The sequence below is a fragment of the Podarcis gaigeae genome (genome assembly GCF_964106915.1).
Source record: "Podarcis gaigeae genome assembly, chromosome: 2".
In the NCBI taxonomy this organism is placed as follows: Eukaryota; Metazoa; Chordata; class Lepidosauria; order Squamata; family Lacertidae; genus Podarcis; species Podarcis gaigeae.
Window position 1 is genome coordinate 54,536,598 of NC_139679.1, and position 25,126 is coordinate 54,561,723.

Here is a 25,126-nt window from a genome sequence, read left to right on the forward strand (position 1 = left end):
AGATAATGGCTGCCTTTGGTTGGCTGAAAACCATTACAGAGGTAGAGAGGGGGTAATGAAAGAGTTTTAAGCATATCAGAAGGAAACGGGAAAGAAAACAGAAGGAGAGTCAAGCAGATTGGCTGAAAACACGGCTTAAGAAATTCTTTTCCCTGTTATAGCAGCAATATGAAACCTAATCAGGTAATGTAGCTTGAGCAGGCTTTTCAGAATTCTGGAAATATTAAGGTTTAAGAATTGGCATGAAAGGTGGAGGGTTGCCCAGGACCAAATATTCACTTCAACTCAACTTTCTTCTGTTTGCTATACAACAGCTTTAGAATAGTCTTCAGGTATTCTGCCTTTTATGTTTTTTAAAGTGCTACATGTGTTTGTCACATGGCCACTTGTTTAGCCCTATGTGGCTGACAAACTGGTACCACTCTGCTGAAGAGTTCTGTGCAACCAAAAAGGGAAACAAAAGTTGTGTTCTCTCCCCATAAAAAAACACCTGTGTTTTTTAATAATTCAATAAAATCAGGCAAACATTGTTTTATTGCTGCCGGCTGTAATATTTTATGCATTCTACTTTTAAGTTGGTTTTTGTTTTGTTTTGCATGCTCCACTATTTATTTTTGTCCTCTGGCTCCTTATTTGGTCTTGTTGTGATGTTTTTATGCTTTTATCCACTCTGTACATAATTTCACATACTATTATTTATAAATAAATACTAAAATTTCAGCTTCTGACACTGATCAAGCTGTGGTCACCCTTCTCTCTTCTGGTCTTTCATATATATTTAGGTTTCAGGCTCTCACATGGAAGAGGGACCAAGCTTGTATTCTGCTGCTACACAGTGTAAGACCCAGGCCATTGGATCCAAATTAAAAGAAAAGAGATTCTGACTAAACATTAGGAAGAACTTCCTGATGGTAAGAGCTGTTCAACAGTGGAGTGGACTCCCTTCGAGAGGTGGTGAACTCTCCTTCCTTGGAAGTTTTTGAACAGAGGTTTGGGTGGCCATCTCTCATGGATGCTTTAGTTGAGATTCCTGCATTGCAGGGGATAGACTCGGTGACTCTTGGGAGGATCCCTTCCAGCTCCACAGTTCTATGATTCTATCATGCTCTCCTACTGCCTAAACCAGCTTTAATCCAAACTCGCTGCCAGGTGCCTTGATTCAAGAACACCAGAGAAACCATTAAATACAGCGGTACCTCGGATTAGGAACTTAATTCGTTCTGGGTCCGTTCTTAACCTGAAACTTGTTCTTAACCTGAGGTACAACTTTAGCTCATGGGGCCTCCCGCCGCTGCCACCGCACGATTTCTGTTCTCATCCTGAAGTAAAGTTCTTAACCCGAGGTACTATTCCTGAAGCTTCTGTAACCTGAAGTGTCTGTACACACCTAGACTTAAACTCAGATACACAGGCCACAATCCTGCACATAACTACACCTCAGCACCACTGATGCCTGATCTCTTGCCATAATTTTTTATAAGCCCCCCAAAAGGTACCAACCAGCCAGTCTTATGTATCCTCAAGAAATCCCATTCAAGAAGCTGCTATTCTCCTTAGTCCCTGTGTGAGTGAAACGCTGAAGCAATGTTGCATCAAGGAGTGTCTTTGGACTTATGGGGGTACAAAGAGCTTGGGAAAGAAGAAGCTTGTGAAGAGGGGCATCAGAAAGGTAAAACTTGCTGAATGACTTTTTTTTTCAGAGGGAAAAGCCTCAAGATCACACATATTTTTATAAGGTTCACATTTTGTCTTGGGAGTCAAACAATGTTATGTCCTTTTGATGCATTAAGTAGTGCTGACAATGGCCTGGTTTGCACGGCACAAGAAGCCAAACTATGGCTTACTGGGAGTGCACAAAGGTGTGGGATCCTGAAGGGGCTTGCAACCACTTTGCTCCTAACCAGTTTTGCTTCTGTGCAGCCCTTAGGCTTGGAGTTCAGCTCTCTCCTTGCTAACTACAAGCTATAGCCAAGAACAAACCTTGGCTACAGCTCACCGTTAGTGTAGAGAGAGCTTAACCATGAACCATATTTGGGAAGAAGCACTTAGCCAAACCCTGTCTTAGCACAGCATGGTAGTAAATAAGAGGGAAGTTCAAAGCAGTTGTCCTGGTAGGCCATAGCATGGACGTGCAATAAGTGAATCAGGATAGTCATGAAGAAAAGCCACATTTTCACATATATTGCTATTAATAGCCAACAATTCCTTTAGTAGGCTCAAAGCAACTTTTCTTCATTTCAGTGACTGTTCACCCAGGTACAGAACAGGCCCATACCTACCTAGCTTTAACAAAGTCAAAGCATTAAGTGTCCCTGTATTATTTATTCGCACCTCAGGCTGACCAACCTCTGGCACATATTAAATGAAGAGTCATAGATGCGGCATCCAGAGACATATGCATGACCATTAACAGCACAATTTTCTCTGTTGCTGCTTGTATCCATCCGGTTCACACATGCAAAAATGCACTCAGCAGCAGCCAGGGCTTCTCATGTGTAGAAGAGAACAGGGTGTGTGAACTGAGAATGAAACATAGACTGCTCTAATATTTTTACACCCCACTTTGTTGGGAATAAAGATTATTTCAGCATAAAGCATGCTCTCGCTATTGATCTAGTAGTAAAACAAAAGTGCTGCCATCATCACAACCTTTTCACAAGGCCCAAATGTGCAAAGTGCAGAGCTGAGATTTGGCTGAAGGCGCTCAGGAAAAAAGCGGAACTTCCCTCACTTAGGGGAGGCACCCTAGTTCAGTGCTAGAGCAAGAATGCAGAAGTTTCCAGCACCTCCAGTTAAAAAGGTCAGGTGGAAAGTGATGGGAAAGATCTCTCCCAAGACTCTGGATAGCAGCTAAAAGTCAGGGCTAGATGGATAAACATTTTGACCTGATCTAAGGCAGCTTGCTCTCGGTCACTAGTGAGTCCTCTCTCCAAAGCATGTTACAAATCTCAGAAAAGTTCTTATGAAGTTCCGATTGCCATAACCTGTACTAGAAATGCACCTGACCTAGGAAAACAGCAACCTGCCTTATTCCAAAATCAGAACCTATGTCCACCTAGTCCAGCACTGACTGGCAGCAGTGCTCCAGGGTTTCGGGCAGTGGGTGGTCCCAGCCCCACCTGGAGATGCCAGGAATTGAACATGGGACCTTGCACATGCAGAGCATGTGCTTCGCCACTGAGATATGGTCCTTCCCAATAAAGCTTGTTTTAGTGAAACGGCTAAAAATGACCTAGCCCAATAATTACTATATTTTTTGCTCTATAAGACTCACTTTTTCCGTCCTAAAAAGTAAGGGGAAATGTGTGTGCGTCTTATGGAGCGAATGCAGGCTGCACAGCTACCCAAGAAGCCAGAACAGCAAGAGGGATTGCTGCTTTCACTGCACAGCGATCCCTCTTGCTGTTCTGGCTTCTGAGATTCAGAATATTTTTTTCCTTGTTTTTCTCCTCCAAAAACTAGGTGCGTCTTGTGGTCTAGTGTGTCTTATAGAGCGAAAAATACGGTCGTTAATTGTCTGATTTAAGAACCATATTTCCTTCTACTATTCTTTTCTTCTTAAAGATAGCTAAGAAACAAACACCTTGGACAAAGCCAAGAACCACCCTGAGACCTCTGGGTATAAGGTGGTATATAAATTAAATAAATAAGCAAAAATAATACAGTCATCTATTTTGAAACAACAAAAATCTTGCTCACAGAGAAGGAAGAATTGGGAGAATGCTTCCCCCATTGCAGTGAAAAATGCTACAGTAAAGATTAGTGTTTCTCCTGACCTGAAGAGAAAGAGAGGAAAAACACAGCATGCATGACATTATGCGGTGATATCATCCATAAAACAGGATGCTAAAATTATGTCTCATCATAAGTAGCTATAAAAGTCAGTTGCAATATCATTTATGTGCACTTGTTAAATAGAAACATACAAGCCTTATTGATGTCCTTCCTGGTAGACCACTGACACACAGACATCTCAGAAGGGATTCAGGCCTTGCCTTTCAAAATTGTGGGTTGTCTGGGGGCTTTTTCATTTGCCAAGTTTAAATAGTTTCAAGGATACTTAGTGACTCTGATATGCATGTTGTTATTAAAACCTTCTATTACTTATCACCCCAGTTTAGGTATTTTTTTTTCTCACCAGGTTCCTGATTTATGTTGTTTAATCCTAAATATGTTTTCTTAGATGTAAGTCCTAATGTGTTCAATAGAGTTTGTGTCCTATAAGTATATTTAGAATTGCAGCCTAACGGAGCCTTACTCAGAAGTAAGTCCCACTGAGTTCAAGGTTAAGTGGGTACAGGAGCCTGCCTATATCTTTTAAATAATTGCTACCTTCTTAAAGTTTTTATCCCTATTATATAAATTATAATCAAAATAAAGAACCCTCCACATAATCACCAGAAGAAACCAAAATGACAATGTGTTGAACAAAGTATTTCTACATCTATTCATGCAATTGTTTTTAAGGATGGGTGAAAAAAATACCAAGATTTCATGGCTAAGTGGCAGGGTTTTGAACATCTCATAAGGTGATCTCCAACTAAATTGTATCCAGAGTAGACCTAGTGAAATTAAAAAGCTTAGGTATCTTAAGAACACTGATTTCAATGGGTCTCCTCTGGGTATGATTAGCTTTGGAGAGCACATATACTAATTTTTTATGCGTCACAAATATACATTTTAATGGCTTAGATAATTGAGAGACAGGAATCCCTAAGCCCTTGCATACTTTGCTATGGCCTTTTCAACAATTCAAAACATTGCTGAACTTTATTAATCGGTCACTGCACATCTCCTCAGGGTTCCAGCTTTTTAATGCTCTGATGTTATCCCTTTATTGATCACAATATTCATGGTTCCATTAACGGAACAGTAAACAGACTAATAACTGGAGGAGAGAAAGGGGGGACAGAAGGGAACTTAGTATGGGGGTAAATCAAAACTATTGATTTAATTAGCACAGCACTTCCTTGCTGAGACCCCATGCATGCAAAAATGTCAAAGTAAAACCATAACAGTACTATGCTCTTTTTTAAAAAAAAGTTATTCAGCTGCTGAGAATGAAAATCATGAAATAAAAATTATGGCTTATGCTAAAGCTGTTGGATTTGTGAGAATTAAATAGTTATTTCGAAGAAAATGAATTATAGTTCTACAGTTTTTAAATACTTTAAAAGAAGGTTGGGGAGATGCAAATATAAAATACTGTGGTTTAGGAAGAAACTTGGTCATTAAAAAAAAAACCCTTTCCTCTCTAAAACTCTTATACTGAGGCTGGATCTAGCTAGACACATCAAAGAAGCGTTTCAGTTAAAAGCGTTGTAAATTTAAACAGGGAAAACAGGTAGAGAAAAGGGGGCTTCACAGCGCCATCTGGTGGCACAACGTTGTATCGCATATGCAACGCATATAAATCGCTTTTTATTTACTAATCTAGTTGAGTCCCTTTTAAGTTTGACCCACTGAAACCCTTGAATTCCAACCCATAGTGTTCTGACCCCAACTTGGTTATGATACCCCTGCAGATGCACACAAGAACAAGGACTTCAGTTAAAAGTATTCAGTTAGCTTGACCCATAATTATTCTTTCAGGGCACACACACCTAGCACTATTCAAGCTGCAAGCGCTTGTCCTGCTACTAGCAACTGCAATTGGAGTCTTCGCTAGGGATATGTAAACATTCAAAGTTACTAACCATGAGCGGGGGGCGGAAAGTTAACTTCTCTACAAGCCAGCATCTTTAGAAAAGAATGCCCCAAACCGGAGGGGTATCGATAAGCGAGAGAGAGAGCGCTACTTCCTGGTTGGAAACCTTAGAGGGTGAAACGAAAACAAAAGCTACCTTTCTTACCTTGTTTTAGGGAGGGCAGAAAGACCAGAGAACGGAAGCCAGCATCAACAGCAACAACCTGAAGCTGCAGAGCAAGAGGAACCGGGAGAGGTGAGTGCGCTGGTGCGGGTTGACACTTTGTGGGTGGCTTTTGCCTGCCCAGGTTCCTTTTTGCAGGATCTCGGCTGGAGACAAGGACACTTGGGAGAAGAGCCCGAGCCGCTATTGCAGGGAAGTTTCCCCTCTTGCAGATTGCAGGAGGAGCCTGCGGTAGTCACAAGGGGGGTGAAACAAACCAGACAACAGCAACGGTTGCAAAGACGCACATAAACGCGCGCAGAGGACAGGAAATAAAAAAAAAAGTCGGAAGGAGAGGAGCGAGCAGGAGGGGATCTTGAGAGAGAGAGAGATACGGTAGAAGCAGCGACCAGCCACTGCAACTGTAGTTAACGCTGTGATCGAATTGGCAGCGTTTCTGCAACTGCAGACGAATCAAAAGCACGCCGGCCGGGTCCGCCTGACACACCGTGTCGCTTAAAGGATTTATGCAGATCAGCACTTTCCAGAGATCCCTTAAGTAGTTGCTTGGGGGCGAGGACAGTCTCCCTTTCCCCCTTTTTTCTTTCTAGGCAGGAACCCCCAGCATCCCAATGAGAAAGCATGAAAAGAATGCAAATGATGCTGCAAAGACTGTTACTGGCGTTTCATTGGCAAAGGGATTTAGGACCATTGAGCGAGAATCTCCTCTCCGCCCCCAGATATCTGCATTAAAACCATGCATCTCATGCAGCACTTCTCGCGTCCCATGCACGGTGGCTTCGGTTCCGGCCAGGAACCGAGCTAGCTCTTTTGGCCTGAATCCAGCACGGCCTGTAAGCGCACAGGTAGGGCTAATGGTTCGTGAAATTGCCCCCGGGCTTGAAAATAACTTCAGGACGTGCCTGCCTAGGTACTGCGAGGGGCATCAGGACCAATGACATGAAGCCTGCATAAGCCATCAGTTGTTCACGTTTCTCTGAGAGGCGAGAGGAGAGCCACTACCTTAAACCGTGCAATCCCTTCTCCAAATTGGAGGAGGGCGTGTCAGCATCTGAGCTCCTGAAATGTAGAATCTGAGGACCGCTTAGGACACAGGAACCTTGCATCAAGTGCATGGTGGTCCTTGGAAGTGCTACTTTTGCGCATCTGCTTTACCGCTAAACTGCGCAGTTAAACATTAATTGGTGTGGTTATTCAGCTACTAAAGCACTTGTCCACCGATTTATTGATGGAGCTGGCAACAAGCCAAAGTCTGGGATAAGGGTACTTGGTCCAGACATGTAACAAAAAGGCATTCGTTCTCCTCCTGCACCCAATGTGCGGGTAACCTCTGGAATGTGGCTTGTTCTCCAGCTTGAATCAAAAGCTAGCAAGTTGAAAAATAAGGTATGTGAAACCATTTAGACTTTCATTTCTATACCAAGAGCTACTTTTAAATAAAGGTGACTGTTTTGCTACAACAATCAACATCAATGTGTCTTTTAAGTCTGGTGGTTTTGAGCTGCAGTCATATGCTCACTTGGTAAGTGGGTTTTACTTCCGAGTAAATGTATAGGATTGGGCAAGGCACTTGGGAAGCCCGGGGAGAACTTCATTGTCTCCCTAAGGAATTCCTCCATCCAGGTAAAGTCCAGTGCCACCTAGTGACTACCTATATAATGATGCAGTCAGTATAGTATGTCTATTAAATTGCAACTTTTGACACACTTAAGAGAAAGTGTACTTTTCCTTCATGGTCCTCAGAGACACTTTAACTGAGGCATTACAATATGTAAATTTATGTAGATTTAATCAGTCAAACAATTCATCAGTTAAAAGCCGGATAGCTAAGAAGGGTTTCATAATATGTAAATTTATTTACATGTAATCAGTTAATTATTTCATCACTTAAAAGCCAGATAATTAATTGATTAAAAATTATTGAGAGGTTGACAGCACGAGTGATGATACTTAATTTCCTTATCAAAGAGTTACATGCAAATTGATGGTATTCCATTAAGCAACAAAAATGATTTGTGAAGTGTCTTTAAAAAATTTAAACCTGCTATCATATAGGTTTTATATTTCAATCATTTTCTTGCAGAACAATAACAGAGAAATAGTTATTTTTAACTAGTATTTGTAGGTATCATGAAAAGGAAAAGAAAGGATAAGAAACCCATCCTCCCAGTTTTGAAGACTGGGAAAAGATAATAGTTACTTTCCTATAACTTAATATTCACAATAGCTCTAGCCAAGCATTCATTGTGCAAAGTGAAATTCTACTCATAGCACCTCACTCTCTCCCTCAGGGCACTCTTTTACAGAAAGAACCTAGTTACATTGGAACTGATAGAATTTAGGGAAATCTACACAGCCTGTGACAACCCTAAGCTATGAATGAAAGGTTTCTATAAGGAAAGACAGGAAAATAGAATGGATTCCGTATGCAACCTGAAACACAGGTCAAGTTACTGCGTCTTACTATATGTATGGAGTATGACCATCTTTTGTTTGAGGGGGTAGATATGTCAGAGATTCAGTAGTTAAACGGATCCCACAGAATAAAAATATCTCCCCTCTTATTTTTTATAAGGTGAGAGAAGATATCTTTTGGATGGCACTTTTTACATAGATGTTCAGAGCAAAAATAAGGCATAACTGTTGGTAAAGTAGGCAGGGAAGGAAAGCTGGTGTACTGTGGGCTAAGGTGTCATGGAGATTACCAAGAACACAATCTGAGCCAGTTTGCTCCCTTTACGAGTTGCATAGAGGGGGTAATTCTGCCCACATACTGCCTGTGCCATCAATGCAGCACTAAGGGTGAGGAAAACACACACATCTGGGCCAATTCTCACTTCTTCTAAAGATGCAGAAAGCTTCTTGGGGCAGAGAAGCCATAGAGAGTGTGGAGCTAAATTTTACCAGTTTAAGTCAGTGTGGAGGATGAAAGGAGAGGCAAACCCTATGCTTCTAGGCAAGTTCCCAGCCCCCAGTTAAACTGTAATGGTGGTAAGCAGTAATGACATTTAGCATTGTCTGTTCTCTCTCCCATCAGCTCACCTTAATAGTGGCAATTTTTCATAGTGGCTACCACAGGTGGAGAAGGCAAAGACTGAATCAGCCTTGGCTCCCTCTTTCACAACTGGGGGGGGGAGGGGTGTGCACTTTTTGCAGTGCTATACTTTTTAGAAGGCTAAAGGCTAAAATTTTTGATGCTTACTGCAAATCAAATTTTCTTACAATTAATCATGCCAAGTCCAAAGTTCTAATTTTCACCAAGAGTCGAAAAACCTATAATTAGAGAATAGACGGAAAAGCCATTGACCAAGTCTTTAAATTTCAATACTTGGGAGTCCTTCTCCAACACAACATGGGCTGGAAGGTCCATCTGGCATATGTATTAAATAGAGCTAAAGCCCTTTCCTTTGCGCTACTGCGTTTTTTCTTTTCAGATGGGGCTTTCCATATTCCATCAGTGTTAAAAGTTTTCAAGGCAAAGGTGATTGCAACAATAGCATATGCAATCCCAATATGGGGGTCCTTTGTTAATCTAACCCAATTGGAGGTAATCCAAAACCAGCTGCTAAGAAGGTTGCTAAAATTACCCAGGTGTGTAGGCAATACTGCTATACGTCTCGAACTAAATGTTACATCTCTAGAAACCACATTATGGAAATGCATCCTCTGTTACTGGTTGGCATTATGGCATAAACTTCCAAATCTCCACTTGATACAGTGTCTCTGGAGAGACGACTTCCCTAGTCCTTGGGCAAAAATAATACATGGGAAACTTGTGTCCTTAGGACTATCTCCATCTGAACTACTAAAATTGGATTTAATTTCTGCCAAGAGAATTATAACTCACAAATTAGAGGAGATGGATTTACAATTTAATATTGCGACAGGTGGTGGCACCTGTTCGCCGATAAACCTTGGCTTAACACCACCAACAAAGCTTCCATCTTATTAACTACCTTATCTGTGGTGATGCACAGGTACGCCTTTATAAAAGCTAGATTCAATGTTTTCCCATCAAATGTGCTGGGTAACAGACTCTCCAACAGACAGATCTCACTCCTCTGTGACTGTAAAAGTGGATCTACAGAATCGTTATATCATATAATCTTCTGTTGGCCTATACATTCGGCTTCACGGTCCAAGTTTCTGGCCCCATATTTATCGAGAATAGCTGACAGACCTCAGGAAGCCCAAATAATATACTTATTAAACGACGAAGACTCAAGTAGATCCCTTGCAGTCGCTAGATACCTGATTAATGTCTTATTTCATAAGAGGAGAAATGGATCATTGTATGACTCTGACAGCTTAGCCAAACTTAAGAACCATCAATAAGTGCCAGAACTAAGACGCATATCCCCCAAAATCTGAGGGATTTGAATTGCGGTTGACATAGAGGGAGCTTATTGTGTATAGTTTACTTAATTGAAGTAAAATTGGTTTTATAGGGGTGTTTTAACTTGGAACTGTTTAAATTGTATTGTTTATGGATAAATTTTGATGTATTGTTTTTAGATATGGGCCAATGGCCGTAATAAACCAATCAATCAAAAGAAGGCTAAAGAGGTGAGCTTATTGGACTCACTCCCCAAACAATTCAGGCACTGGTGTTAAATCCAGATGTGACACTAGATTTTGGGTGGTGTGGACAGTTATGCCACACATGGGTGCCAAATAACAAGAACAACAATAATGTGAGATCCATAAAAAGCAACTGTACCACAATGAAATTGTTGTAAAAATAAGAAGTATTGCTGGAGGGGCACCAAATTTTGTCGTCACTCAGGGCACCATATTACCAAATCTGTCCCTGCACTAAATGCAGCATTTGAAGTTATTTTGTTTTAACAAAAATCCCCCCCCCACTCCCATCTAGGCTAATATTACCAATGGGAGACTTCCTTCCACCAAGTAGCAGCAGCTTCAAGGGCACAGATAATCCCACTGAGGCTGCATTCCAACAGGCACAAAAGGGTGGGAAAAATTTTTCCCCACAAGTTATGATGCTGACAAAATCCATGGCTGGTGGTTGCTGTTAACTTTAACAACAACAACAAATTTTAAATTCCCAAATGCAAAACATTTAGCATCACATCTATTTGGGCCTGGTGATTGGACACTGTACCAGCCTTGCAGCCTAATCACATGCATGTTTATAGTTGGATATATGTCCCACTGTGTTCAACAACTCTTACTCCCAAATAATTGGGAACAAGCTTGCAGGCTGAGACTGTATTGCAAAATAATAATTCCATGATAGCCAGCGTGATTCAGTGATTAGTAAACTGAACTTCTGTCTTGACAATCGAAGTTAGTAAGCTTGCTTGGCTATGTATGTGTTGTGTGAACTATAAAATGGGAACAGTAACCCGTTATTTCACATGGTGGTTGTGAGGTAAATACCGCAAAGCAGTTTGCATATTAAAAGGCCATAGAACAAAGTTTTAGAAGTTCAGCTGTTTTTCTGGAAATGTTTGCTGCCCTCTAATGGGGATAAAGCAGCATGGCATACAAAAGGAGCACCAGCAGCCTGCCATTATGAAGCTACTTTATACTGTATTAGATCACTAGTCATCTAGCCCAGTGCCGCCTACTTTGACTGGTAGCAGTTTTTCACCAATCCCTAACCCCACTCTGAGTCTGCAGAAGTCTGGGAAGATGTAGTTCACCACTTTGTTATTTTTTTGACCTACACAGATACAGTATTTTTTTTTTTAATCTTTTGACTATTATGTACCAAGTGTTACAAATTTCAGTTTGGTATGATGTTAATATTTTCCTGGTTTTTCTTTACAAATAATTTTTATGTGATTAGCTTCAGTTACTGAAACTCATTCTAAGGCATTCAGGTATGGATGCCTAAAGTTCCAAAATACAACCACCAAACATTCAAAGGCAATTTGAATTACATTTACTGTTTCTTTTTTTTGTGTGTGACAACAGATCCTCAATAGAAATGCCATGCGATAGCAGCAATTTAAACAGCAGTTGATATCAATTCAATATATATATTCACTTATTTACATTTACTGACCCCCTCTCTCCCCCCCACTGATTACAAGATCTCCCCAGAATATGCAAATAAAAATGTTTCCCTAAAAACTAACTTGCAAGTCAAGAACAAAAAAATAATGTCCTTCAAAATCAACCATCTCTCCTACTTATCATTATAATAATCTATTCTTAATCCTAAACCTACCTTTTTCTTGTATAGTCAAAACTAAGTGTAGCAGAGCACGTCATCATTATGCAAACGTCCTAGGGATAATGCCAAAGTTTTGGGGTAATAGTTGTTTGAAAAACAACCTACAGAATTAGTATTCTTTTGATGAAGGTATGAAGTGAATGGAGTACCAATGATGGATAGCTAGAAGCTTTAAGGTTCATTATCTTTAAACAATCTACTACAGGATACGAGCATATTTTCCTTCAAGTTTATTTAAAAATCTAACAAACAGGAACACACACTTGAAGGAGTAAAGTACAAGGGTTATGTTCAACCAGTCTTTGCTTACTGAATACACTCCTGCTTTGTGAAACTCAGTGCTGGAAGCAGACAGCCATTCTTCTGAATCACTGAAGGAGCATCTGTTATACAACTTTATTCATGTTCCTGGACACTTTCTGAAGTCTGTTAAGACACTGAACAAATTTTCAATTCCTTTTTTGCTTCTTTGCCTATTACACTTACTATTTCACCTGTCAAACCCACCTCTACAATTCAAAATATTTTAAGAACAAGGCAAAAGGAGCTCACAGAGTTTGCTTCTCAGGTGGCCAACAATATACATTAGTGCTTGTTCTTTCTTCTATGAAGAACTGTATGACCATGGAACGGTAAGCTTGGCATCTGATTTAAGATGATGGTGTTTTCACATCATTTGCTTCTTTTGCTTCTTTTTGAATAGAGAACCCATATTTAAATGTAACAATCACAGTCACTACCAGTACAGCAGTGGTAACTAAAGTGGATATCACTACTGGAATCCACCACTTTTCTGGATCATCCACTGGCTCAGATGCTGTGAAAACAAGGAAAGAGAAAAGATGCTAAGCCCTCACTACACTGTAAAATATGGCCAGATCCCAGTGCCCAAGACACTGCTAATTAGGAGGTAAGCCTGTAGAAAACTTCACTATTTTAAATATGTATTTATTATATGTCAGTGTTGGGACCCCCCCTTTTTTTTTGCTCCATGGACCTCTGCTTGTATAGACATAGCACCCTAATGCAAACTCAAATAGCTACCCTGGCTCAGGCAGCATCAGTTGTAGAAAAGGAACTCCCAATGAAACTTGAAAGTAGCTTGGTGATTTTTACCTAAACACCCAATATCTTGCTAAACATTAAACTCACCTAATGGGGCTTGACAGATCCATGAAGCATTTCCTGAACAAGGAGCTGATATCAAAAAAGCCACAGCAGGTTGCATCTGAGGACACAACTGCTCGGCATCAAAAAGAATCCTGAAACATGAAGTAGACATATATCTAAACAAACCTAGACAAACAACACACACTTTATGCTATAAACAGCTTAGGATGGTCAATAGTAAACTATTGTGGGTGGGAAGGTGCACATGAATAGTCTGATTCCAATGTTATACTCTAATATTTAGCATTTTGAACACTAAGTGGTCCAACATATACTTGAATCTAATACTTTAGATACAAACTGGTCTTTGCCTTTGCATGAGTTGGTTGTTTCAAGGCTTCCGTAATTATATGCAAAATATTGTAAAACAGGTATTTATATAATTATTTATCATGCACTTGAATATCATCTTACAGAAAACACAGGAGTATAATATTGTTTAATAATAATAATAATAATAATAATAATAATAATAATAATAATAACAACAACAACAACAATAATTTTATTATTTACACCCTGCCCATCTGGCTGGGTTTCCCCATGAGCCATGTTCTATTAAAAAACAAACAAACAAACAAACACCCTGTCCCAACATAAAAGCTATCTTTTTTTGTATTCACATGCAGCAGCAAAAAAGGATCCATAAGTGCAAAGGGCTATGGGTTTCTCAGGCTTAACAACAGATGTTTACAACATGTATGAAAATGGGCTTTAAGAAATTAATCACCAGCTGTGGAAGTGGGAGAGACTGTCATCAGGAATACAGTGGTACCTCGGGTTAAGAACTTAATTCATTCTGGAGGTCTGTACTTAACCTGAAACTGTTCTTAACCTGAAGCACCACTTTAGCTAATGGGGCCTCCTGCTGCTGCTGTGCCGCCGGAGCATGATTTCTGTTATCATCCTGAAGCGAAGTTCTTAACCTGAAGCACTATTTCTGGGTAACCTGAAGCGTATGTAACCTGAAGCGTATGTAACCTGAGGTACCACTGTACAATGACTGAGGAGGGAAGATTTAAGTCTTCCCTCTCCAACTGCTATCCAGTTCAAAACTGTTCCTATTAAAGACCTCCTTGTTATTACAATCAACACTCAGAATGCACAAACCAGTATCATAGCCTTTTATAGAACAATTTATGGGTGAACATTCCAAAAGTTAAAGTAATCTGCTGTTTGATTGCAGAATGATGTCAAAACTACAGGATGATGTGGTTCCCAACAACAAGTAATATATATACACACACACAGCCTTATGGCATAATTATTCTCTAGTAAATCAAAATTTGGGAATTTGTGAAAAGAGAGCTGTTTAATTTACCTGCCTTCTAGCTTTTCTTCCTGTGAAAGCCACATTTTTGGCTGGAAATCTGGGCCAGCTACGTGAACCCAGAATATTTTAGAGATCACTTTAGCTACCCAATCCTGCAAAGGATTAATAGTGACAGAAGACAAGAACATCTGATGACAGCTGAAAATATCCAACATCTTTTGAAGTTAAATTTCAGTTACAAATTTCTTTTAACAAAAGACCGCATACATGTAGCACTGCGCAAACTAGGAGGTTTTCGGCCAGTTAAAAAGAAGACCGGGAAATAAATTACAATAGATTAGCATGATTATCTGAACATGAGAATTTCCAGAACATAGCTCACAGTTCTTTTGTTTCTCAGCAATGAGCCATTCCTAAGTTTATCCTATTTGTTCTACATAAAATTAATAGCAGCTTGTTTTGAATTTATGGTTTTAAAGAAAATATTAGCAAAGTACTATATAAAGGTGCAAACAAGGTCTACACACACAATTTTTTTTAAAAAAAGATTTATTCTCACACTTCTCTACTTTCAGCCCACTCCTAAACAGAAATAAGGCCTGCTGGGGCAGAATTGCAACTTGTACTATTTTATCTCCCCATGTAATCTAACAAGTTTCCATAAGATGAAAGGCAGTAGAAACCCATTTAAGAAATGAGAGAATGACAGTGTCTCTTTTTTATCTACCTGATTGATGCCTAAGTCACTGACCTTTTCATCATTGCTAGTCATATGTAGAAGCCGGGCTCCTTTAAAAAGGCTGCACATGTATTCTGCATCACTATGATTAATCTGCCCATATGAAGGAATGTAATAACACTGTCCATTGAAGTATGTCCAACTGTAGTAACAAAACTGGCTTCTCAGATCTTTTCAAAAAGAAGGAACACAGTGGGGGGGAATGATGCACTTACATAATTATCACTAGGCAGGCAGCAGTACAATAAATAAAAGGTCACATTGCCCCTCGCTATTTTGAGACAAAGTGGGTCCCCATCTATAAACAGAGCCGCTTAGCTTCTTGCCTCCCACAATTCTTTGCTCCTGCCTGCTGTCACGTGGTGAAAAACCACCTACACCGTTGGTTCCATCATCCCACAAATTAAATTGAACAGATTACAAAAATGGAATATATCAATAGCCTCACGCTAATAAGACCACTTTTGTCCCACTACTGTAGTACTCACTTATTTCACAGAGCTTTAAATCATGTTCTGAGCAGGTCACATCACCAGCACACTTTCCTGTTAATCTATTGCATGGTTTATCTTCTGGACATTCTGGGCACCTTTCTTGACAAAAGGCTCCAAAATGACCTTCTCTGCAAGCTGAAAATGTATTTTAAAACAACAAACTAATGTTTAGATAAGAACAGTACTTTATGGTCCCACCCCCTTCAAAAAATAGTAATCTTTATCTAAGTCCCCATACAATAAGGCATGTAGGCATATAGATCTGATTCCATGAAGTTAAACAATATCCATGTGAGTGCTGAGAAGCAGTGGCGGAGCTTCATGTTCCGGCACCGGGGGCACACTGCCCGCAGGGGCGGGGCACACATCCAGGGGCAGGGCACAGCACCTGCGGGGGCAGGGGGCACCCGCGATGGCACCCTGGGGATCACGCTGCCAGGGGTGGTGCGCTCCCCCCGCATTCCTCTTCCTCCATCAGTGATGAAGGGCACAGAATAAATAGGGTCTACTTATTCCTTCCTGTGTGTGTCCCTAGGGGATGGGAAGTGGGAGCAGTCCCCCCCCCAAAAAATAATATTCTGCAGATTCCCAGTTTGTTTTCATGTAAGTTTTATTCAAAGTTTAGTGATTCCAAGTTTTTAATTCTTTTATCATGCAGGTCTCTAGACCTTGTATAACCTCAAGTATGAAGCAAAATGTGCAGGCAATGTTCTGCTCATTCAGTTTGTGAGAACAGATGGCCAAGCATGCAAAAGGAAGGGAGATAGTAGTAATGGGGGACTTCAATTACCCGGATATTTGTTGGATGTCAAACTCAGCCAAGAGCATAAGGTCAAACAGATTCCTCACTGGCCTTGCAGACAACTTCATTGTCCAGAAAGTGGGAGAAGCAACAAGAGGAACAGCCATTTTAGATCTGGTCCTAACCAATGTTGATGACTTGGTTAGTGGGGTAGAAGTGGAAGGATCATTAGGCGCGAGTGATCATGCTTTTCTGAAGTTTACTATACAGCGGAAAGTAGCAGCCAAGCATACTAGGACTCAATTTCTTGACTTTAAGAAAGCCGACTTCATAAAACTTAGGGAAGTGCTGGGTGAGATCCCATGGACAGTAATACTAAAAGGAAAGGGAGTTAATGATGGCTGGGAGTTTGTTAAGAGGGAGATAGTAAAAGCACAACTTCAGGCAATACCAATGAGACGGAAACATGGAAGGTGCCTAAAGAAGCCAGGGTGGCTATCTAAAGAATTTTTAACTGAGTTAAGATTTAAAAAGGATGTGTACAAAAAATGGAAAAGGGGGGAAACCACCAAAGAGGAATTCAAACAAATAGCCAGCACATGTAGACACAAAGTCAGAAAAGCTAAAGCACAGAATGAACTCAGGCTTGCTAGAGAGGTTAAAAGCAACAAAAAAGGCTTTTATGGGTATGTTCGTAGCAAAAGGAAGAACAAAGAAACAGTGGGGTCACTTAGAGGAGAAGATGGTGAAATGCAAACAGGGGACACAGAAAGGGCTGAACTCCTCAATGCCTTCTTTGCCTCAGTCTTCTCCGATAAAGAAAACAATGCCCGACCTGAAGAATTTGGAGCAAATTATTCAGCAGAGGAAACACAGCCCAGAATAACTAAGGAGATAGTACAAGAATACTTGGCTAGTCTAGATGTATTCAAGTCTCCAAGGCCAGATGAACTGCATCCAAGAGTATTAAAAGAACTGGCAGATGTGATCTCAGAACCACTGGCAGTTATCTTTGAGAATTCCTGGAGAACAGGCGAAGTCCCGGCAGACTGGAGGAGGGCAAATGTTGTCCCTATTTTCAAAAAGGGGAAAAGAGAGGACCCAAATAATTACCGCCCAGTCAGTTTGACATCAATACCAGGGAAGATTCTGGAGCAGATCATTAAGCAAACAGTCTGTGAGCACCTAGAAAGGAATGCTGTGATCACCAATAGTCAGCATGTATTTCTGAAAAATAAGTCATGTCAGACTAACCTGATCTCGTTTTTTGACAGAATTACAACCCTGGTAGATGAAGGGAACGCAGTGGATGTAGCCTACCTTGATTTCAGCAAGGCATTTGACAAGGTGCCCCATGATATTCTTGTAAAGAAGCTGGTAAAATGCGGTCTTGACTATGCTACCACTCAGTGGATTTGTAACTGGCTGATTGACCGAACCCAAAGGGTGCTCATCAATGGTTCCTCTTCATCCTGGAGAAGAGTGACTAGTGGAGTGCCACAGGGTTCTGTCTTGGGCCCGGTCTTATTCAACATCTTTATCAATGACTTGGATGATGGACTCAAGGGCATCCTGATCAAATTTGCAGATGACACCAAACTGGGGGGGGTGGCTAACACCCCAGAGGACAGGATCACACTTCAAAACAACCTTGACAGATTAGAGAACTGGGCCAAAACAAACAAGATGAATTTTAACAGGGAGAAATGTAAAGTATTGCACTTGGGCAAAAAAAAAAAAAAATGAGAGGCACAAATACACCTGGCTTGAGAGCAGTACATGTGAAAAGGATCTAGGAGTCTTGGTTGACCACAAACTTGACATGAGCCAACAGTGTGATGTGGCAGCTAAAAAAGCCAATGCAATTCTGGGCTGCATCAATAGGAGTATAGCATCTAGATCAAGGGAAGTAATAGTGCCACTGAATTCTGCTCTGGTCAGACCTCACCTGGAGTACTGTGTCCAGTTCTGGGCACCACAGTTCAAGAAGGACACTGACAAACTGGAACGTGTCCAGAGGAGGGCAACCAAAATGGTCAAAGGCCTGGAAATGATGCCTTAGGAGGAACGGCTAAGGGAGCTGGGCATGTTTAGCCTGGAGAAGAGGAGGTTAAGGGATGATATGATAGCCATGTTCAAATATATAAAAGGATGTCACATAGAGGAGGGAGAAAGGTTGTTTTCCGCTGCTCCAGAGAAGCGGACACGGAGCAATGGATCCAAACTACAAGAAAGAAGATTCCACCTAAACATTAGGAAGAACTTCCTGACAGTAAGAGCTCTTCGACAGTGGAATTTGCTGCCAAGGAGTGTGGTGGAGTCTCCTTATTTGGAGGTCTTTAAGCAGAGGCTTGACAACCATATGTCAGGAGTGCTCTGATGGCAGGGGGTTGGACTCAATGGCCCTTGTGGTCTCTTCCAACTCTATGATTCTATGAGAAAGGGAACAGAGGGGAGAAAGTCCCTGTTGTGCACCTGGAAATCACTGCACTGAAAGGACACATTAGTGGGAAAATGTAGGGAGGCGACGTGTTGAGATTTCTGCATTTTCTGCATTGTAGAGGGTTGGACTAGATGCCCCCTGGGATGCCTTCCAACTCTGCAATTATATGAGTCTATGCTAGCCCTGCCAAATAACCCAGTGTTGTACCCATTTTTATTCAGGAAAGGGGAGTTAAAGTAGTGTATACAGTCTTGAAGTGTAGTTTTTATCCTGGCTTGTCTTTTTTTCAAAAAGGGAAATGAAAAGTGTCAGGTGGCTATGAAGTTTATTCTAACAGCACTGTAATTAATTAAGGCCGGGAAGCCAGGAAAAAAATCAAGGGGTTCAGTCATGGTGAAAGACACTGGGCGCCTTCAGACTGTGTTCCGCAAGAGGGATTCAAACACATACCAGAAATTTAGGCTTGAGAAATTAAAGTGGATTAAATTTATATAGCAAACTGGCAGGCTGGATTCCTAATCCCGAGCCCAACCCACTTGGGCCAATTTACACCAACCTCCTTTGAATATGTCCTTTGAGCACCAGTCAGCTAACACTGTCTGGATGTGCAGTACATTAATTTTTCATAAAGGAACAAATGAAAGCCATTCATTTATAATACAGTATAAATTTTATACGAAATACATATACTCAAGGACATCATGGGATAAATGGTTGAACTTGCCCAGTGCCCTTGATGATTCCAATGTCTGAACGAGAAGCAGGTTTTGCCTCTTCTTGATTCTGCCATATATTATAGCTTTCTTACTTTATCCCAATTACCTTAATGAGAAGCACTGTGAACAATGCCAACCCCTATCTATACAGCTTTGCCCTGGATTCTGTTTCTTGTTCATGTTAGAATGTGATGGGAACAGGCTATTTTATAAAAAGCTGCTATATTTTATTATTATTGTTATTGCTACACAGGTGGTAACCATTTTAGGTGCAGCCAATTGATGCACGATTACCAATGTGCAGGTCCTTTTGGATGCAGAAAAGGGGCGGGGCATGCTTATATGTGCTCCCCTGATGCTTGCGGTGCTTGGGAATGGAACCCCTGCATGAAATGGCCGCTGCCTGTATTTATTTTTATCCTGCCTTAGTCTGGGACTTAAGGTGGCTTACACAGACAAATTAGAAAAACCTAAAAACATAGAAAAGACAATAATTAAATGTAGCTAAACACTAACAGATTTAAAAGTCCATTAAAAACACAGACAACAATTAAACCATCACAGCACCAGGCTGCAGATATATGACTTTCAGCTAACTTTGTGAAGCATGTACATAAATAGGTCATTACTGTGATGATTAGTAACAGTGTTGCATACCTTTCTAATTTCCTTTTCTCATTTTTTTTGCTACTCCTTCCCATAACCCTTCCCCACACTCTAAAGTGGACAGTTACCAGTTTTCATGAATGTAGCATCCGACTTTGAGTTAGTTGAGATCAGTTCTTTACCACTGACTGGTACATACTGTCTTTTCCATAAGCTGATTCCAGTGCATTTTTCTTCTAAAAGGCAGGCTGATACTGCAAGCTCCTTTTGTATATACATTTTGTCCCCCATAGGCAAGATGAGCATCTTTCCAGGGTATAGCCAGAACATTTTGGCATCTGAAAGGTATTTTTAAATTCTTTTTTTTCTTTGCATTTTCCTAGAATAATCTGCGTGATCATATTGTACCATTGTGACTTCACTTGTTTCATTATTATACACAGAGCCACCTGGCTTGCCAATTAATAATATGCTGGCTTCCTAATTCCTTTTTTCTACCAAGCGAAGTCTGAATGCTGCATTTGAAGATGGCTTTCTGAACAATTAGGAATGTGGGTGGTGTTGTGGGTTAAACCACAGAGCCTAGGACTTGCCGATCAGAAGGTCAGCAGTTCAAATCCCTGCAACGGGGTGAGCTCCTGTTGCTCGGTCCCAGCTCCTGCCAACCTAGCAGTTCAAAAGTACACAGTGCAAGTAGATAAATAGGTACTGCTCTGGCGGGAAGGTAAATGGTATATCTGTGCACTGCTCTGGTTCGCCAGAAGCGGCTTAGTCATGCTGGCCACATGACCCGGAAGCTGTACAGCAGCTCCCTTGGCCAATAAAGCGAGATGAGCGCCACAACCCCAGAGTCGGTCACGACTAGACCTAATGGTCAGGGGTCCCTTTACTTTACCTTTTTCTGAACAATTTACTGCTGTGCAGGAAGACATTGTGCTGAATTCTGGAATTATTATTCATCTTGAAACTACTATTTATAACATTTGGAGTTAACAACCGACCAACATCTGGGAATTTTGTACAGGGATACCAGCCAGAGGTAGCTCCAAATATAGACCAGTAAGCCAGTCTTGCAGTGAGCCACAGACCTGGGCAAGTAACAATTGATTCTGCACAAGTAGCTTTGCTGAACTAATAGGAATATAGAAAGCTACCTTATACTACCTCAGAATGTTTATCTATCTATCCTACTATTGTCTGTCTCTAAGGTCTCAGCCATCAGCCACTCCCTAATATTTTTAAGTGGAGATATCAATAACAGAACTATGGAGCTGTCTGTGTACAATACTGCTCCTCTGCACCTGATCCTGTAAGAGTATATATATAATTAAATATAATTAAATACACAATTAATAGATTGAATACAGGGCAACCCAACGTTTCATACCAAGTGGGCTACAAGAGTATTCAGACATGGAACCCGCAGGCTGCCTTCCCAAAGCCAGACAAGCAAGGTGCTAGACATTGGGAAAGAGACCATAGGCTCTGGCAGGGTCCTAGAATCCTCCCACCTCCTTCCCCAAGCTGGGGAAGCACTAAGTAGGCTTCAGGAAGGAGGAAGGAGGACTCTAGGAGCCCTCACGCCTTCATCCCAAAGTTCAGTGCCTTGCTTACCGGCTTTGGGAAGGTGGTGCAAGGGATGTGGGGGGGGGGGTCATATGTTGCCGAGGGCCACCAAATAAAGCCTCAAGGGCCACATGTAACCCCTGGGCCATGTGCTGGACCACCCTGATGTAGATGCATGTTGTGCATGCAGACAACCCAGCTTGGGGAGGGGGGTGCTTGGCAATGGGCACTGTCCCAGTTGGCACATTTCAAATTGATCTTGACACCCATCTGACCCTTGGGTCATAGCGTACAAGCAGCTGGTTCTATAAACAGAATGCTAAGTCAGGTCACCATGGCTTCAGAACATTCAGTACATGCAAAAAGGCATTGGATAACTAAGTTCCAATCTGCCTATCAGCCTGAGAAGTGTGTATCATGTTAAGGCATTACTGCAAGTGACAGAGGTCACGTTCACCAAACATCCCTGCTTCTAGTTGGGAACTGCTGTGAATTTTCTCTTACCTACACTTCTTTTACAAGCCAAGATAGCAAAGAACGAACACGGAACTTCTTCAAGGTCCCCGTTCTTCCTCATTTGTGTGCAGGTGGAAGAAGCTTTTCCATACATTTCTTGACTAAGAATCAAACACACAAGAGGTTATACCAAATAAACCCTTGCACATGTGGGATACCTTCTGCAAGCACAACAAAATGTACCTGATCACAAGAAAACCAGCTCTGTAGCTCTCCCAAGCCTCTTGGGCAGGGTATAGGGAACATGGGGGAGTAAAAGGAGGGGAGGTTGCATTGCACTTGCAGAAGTTGTTCTGCGCATACAATGATTTAGCTGGATGCAACCTAAGGTAAGCAAGGTTAGACACTGGAAAAAAAATCACCAATATTTTAAATTATAGTATATAATAGGCAAGGTAATTATAGCAAAATATAAAGTTTAAAAACAAGGCTATACAAACGAATATCAGAGAAAAAATTGAAATGATGAAATTTAAAATGTTGTAATTTCTATTTATATGTTGAATTTGAATGGCAAAACTTTAAATTAGAACTGAGGACTCTAAATCTGTGACAACACTGTATCCAAAAATGTCCCCTGCAATTCAGTGGCATATTTCTTGATCATTTAATAATTAGTAGACAATTTACTAAATGCTGTTACAGGTGGCTGCTAAATACTGTCAGTAGCATGTCTGAAATTTCAAAACATTGCCTGCTGTCCTGCCTTCACCTGTCTGTTTCAAATGTTGCTGCTACAACAAAACCACTGGATGTTCCATTCTGATCTAAAACAAGAATCATAGAATTGTAGAGTTGTAAGGAACCACAAGGTTCATCTAATCCAACCCCTGCTATGCAGGAATCTTCTGCCCAACTTGGAGTTCAATCCCACAACTCTGAGATTAAGAGTCTTGTGCTCTACTGACTATTATTCAGTAAATGAGCTGGTCAAGCTATGTGTGGCAGAGCAGATGCAATCGCCCTCTAAGGCTACTTGGAAAGAAAGCTGTAATAATATATTGCTTCAAAAATTTGGTTTTTATCCAGTAGCCCTCCTAACATCTAATGTGCAGTCTAGCTGAAGGTTTATTAAAGAGTATTTGCAGGAACTATTGGTCAGACAGGATATGGAAGCAGTGAAGGCAACGATAACATCAAATACCTGCTGTCTAGCTCAAACAAACTAGTTATGTTTAACACAGTAAAGCTTGCGCTAAAAGCCTCTCAACTCAGGAAAGCCCTGGAGTCCTGTCGTGCCCTGAGTTCCCCACCTGAGTTTGTGAAGTGTTTTATAATGTTTTGATAATATGTGCTATAATATGTTTTTAAGACCTGTCTGTTTTTATTTGTTTTGTTCTTGGCTATAACCTGTACATGTATTTGGTTGACCAATAAAATCTGATGACTGATGAACATCCCAACAGGTCCTTATTTCTTATAATCAGCTAGACAACTAAACCTGCCTAATACACCATTAATGAAAGCAGTAGTTTCTCTTACGAGTTAGTCATTTCTTTGAGTTTTGGCACTGCTGAGTCAGTCCATATAGCATCCTTTATCATAGACATCAGCCAGACCTGCAGATTAAGAATACACTTATTTGATAGACATACTGAACATCAACAGCATAGTTCTGTAATCTGCCCTGCCTGAAAAAAGAATTGTTTGAAACTATTTATCTATTATTTATTTAGACCATTTCTATATCACTTAATATATAAAATGGCATCTCTTTTTTATAATATTTTTATTAATTTTAAGAAATACAGAAAAAAGAATAAAGGATAGTTATAAGAAAGTAGAGAAGAATAACAAATTTCCATATTCTTTTTCCATCAAATCTAAAGGACTTCCCCGCATCCTCCAAACCCTGCGTTCTCTGTCATATAAAACATCAGCAATTTGTTAACTTATTTCAAAACTTAATGTATCTTCCATTTTATCATGTTCCCTAATTTCAATTTTACTATAACCCAATTCTTGTATGCTTTGTATTAAACACAATAAAGTTATTTCATTACTTTACCTCTAAATCCTTGTGTCTTAATTTTCATTTCATTAACTTACATTTGCTGAAGCTAGAGTTTCCTAAAAGGTGCATTTTTTTTTAACATTCATACAGCTTATAGTGTTTTTTCAAATAGTCCTTAAACTTTTTCCAGTCCTCCTCAATTGTTTCTTCTCCCAAGTCTCGGATTCTGCCAGTCATTTCAGCCAATTCCATATAGTCCATCAACTGTGATTGCCATTCCTCCAGCGTGGGTAAATCTTGTGTCTTCCAATATTTTGCAATCAGGATCCTTGCTGCTGTGGTAGCGTACATGAAAAAGGTTCTGTCCTTCTTAAGCACTCTCTGGTCCACCATGCCCAGAAGGAAGGCCTCTGGTTTCTTAGGTAAGGTAAATCTCAGTACCTTTTTTAGTTCATTATGGATCATTTCCCAGAAGGCCTTCACTTTCGGGCAGGTCCACCAGAGATGAAAGAATGTCCCTTCCGCCTCTCTACATTTCCAACATTTATTGTCAGACAGATGGTATATCTTAGCTAGTTTGACTGGGGTCATGTACCACCGGTATACCATTTTCATAATATTTTCCTTCAAGGCAGTGCATGCCGTAAATTTCAAACCGGTGTTCCATAACCTTTCCCAGTCTACAAACATAATGTTATGCCCCACATCCTGCGCCCATTTTATCATGGCGGATTTGACTGTCTCGTCCTGTGTATTCCACTTAAGCAGCAAGTTATACATTCTCAAAAGTAGTTTATTTTTTGGCTTTAACAATTCAGTCTCTAGTTTCGAT

General features: G+C 40.6%; 2 protein-coding genes and 1 long non-coding RNA gene across 11 annotated transcripts in view; 1 reads left to right on the top strand and 2 right to left on the bottom strand.

Annotated features, from left to right (window-relative positions):
* The window catches only part of STK32A (serine/threonine kinase 32A), a 70,280-nt gene extending 63,366 nt beyond the window's left edge, over nucleotides 1-6,914 (bottom strand). Inside the window, exon 1 of one of the 2 annotated variants that reach the window (XM_083728294.1) lies at nucleotides 5,853-6,914. The gene's annotated coding sequence lies outside the window, so the exon portion shown is untranslated. Of the gene's footprint in view, nucleotides 1-5,603; nucleotides 5,628-5,852 lie in introns of those variants that run through there. The other variant, XM_083728295.1, reaches the window with a different exon arrangement.
* Nucleotides 6,915-7,810: 896 nt separating this feature from the next.
* LOC310839641 lies at nucleotides 7,811-12,504 on the top strand. Its single transcript, XR_014561576.1, has 2 exons — nucleotides 7,811-9,044; nucleotides 10,428-12,504. It is a non-coding gene; the product is annotated as an uncharacterized lncRNA (long non-coding RNA).
* The window catches only part of LOC310839580 (uncharacterized protein), a 75,551-nt gene continuing 62,715 nt past the window's right edge, over nucleotides 12,291-25,126 (bottom strand). For 7 of the 8 annotated variants that reach the window (XM_083728215.1, XM_083728214.1, XM_083728216.1 and 4 more), the window contains 8 exons: nucleotides 23,823-23,899; nucleotides 22,329-22,441; nucleotides 20,387-20,596; nucleotides 15,746-15,886; nucleotides 15,270-15,427; nucleotides 14,567-14,670; nucleotides 13,228-13,337; nucleotides 12,291-12,892 (listed from right to left, as the gene is read on the bottom strand). In XM_083728215.1, the coding sequence (XP_083584341.1) occupies nucleotides 12,726-12,892; nucleotides 13,228-13,337; nucleotides 14,567-14,670; nucleotides 15,270-15,427; nucleotides 15,746-15,886; nucleotides 20,387-20,596; nucleotides 22,329-22,441; nucleotides 23,823-23,899 (1,080 nt within the window). In that variant the 3' untranslated portion in view covers nucleotides 12,291-12,725. Of the gene's footprint in view, nucleotides 12,893-13,227; nucleotides 13,338-14,566; nucleotides 14,671-15,269; nucleotides 15,428-15,745; nucleotides 15,887-20,386; nucleotides 20,597-22,328; nucleotides 22,442-23,822; nucleotides 23,900-25,126 lie in introns of those variants that run through there. The other variant, XR_014561542.1, reaches the window with a different exon arrangement.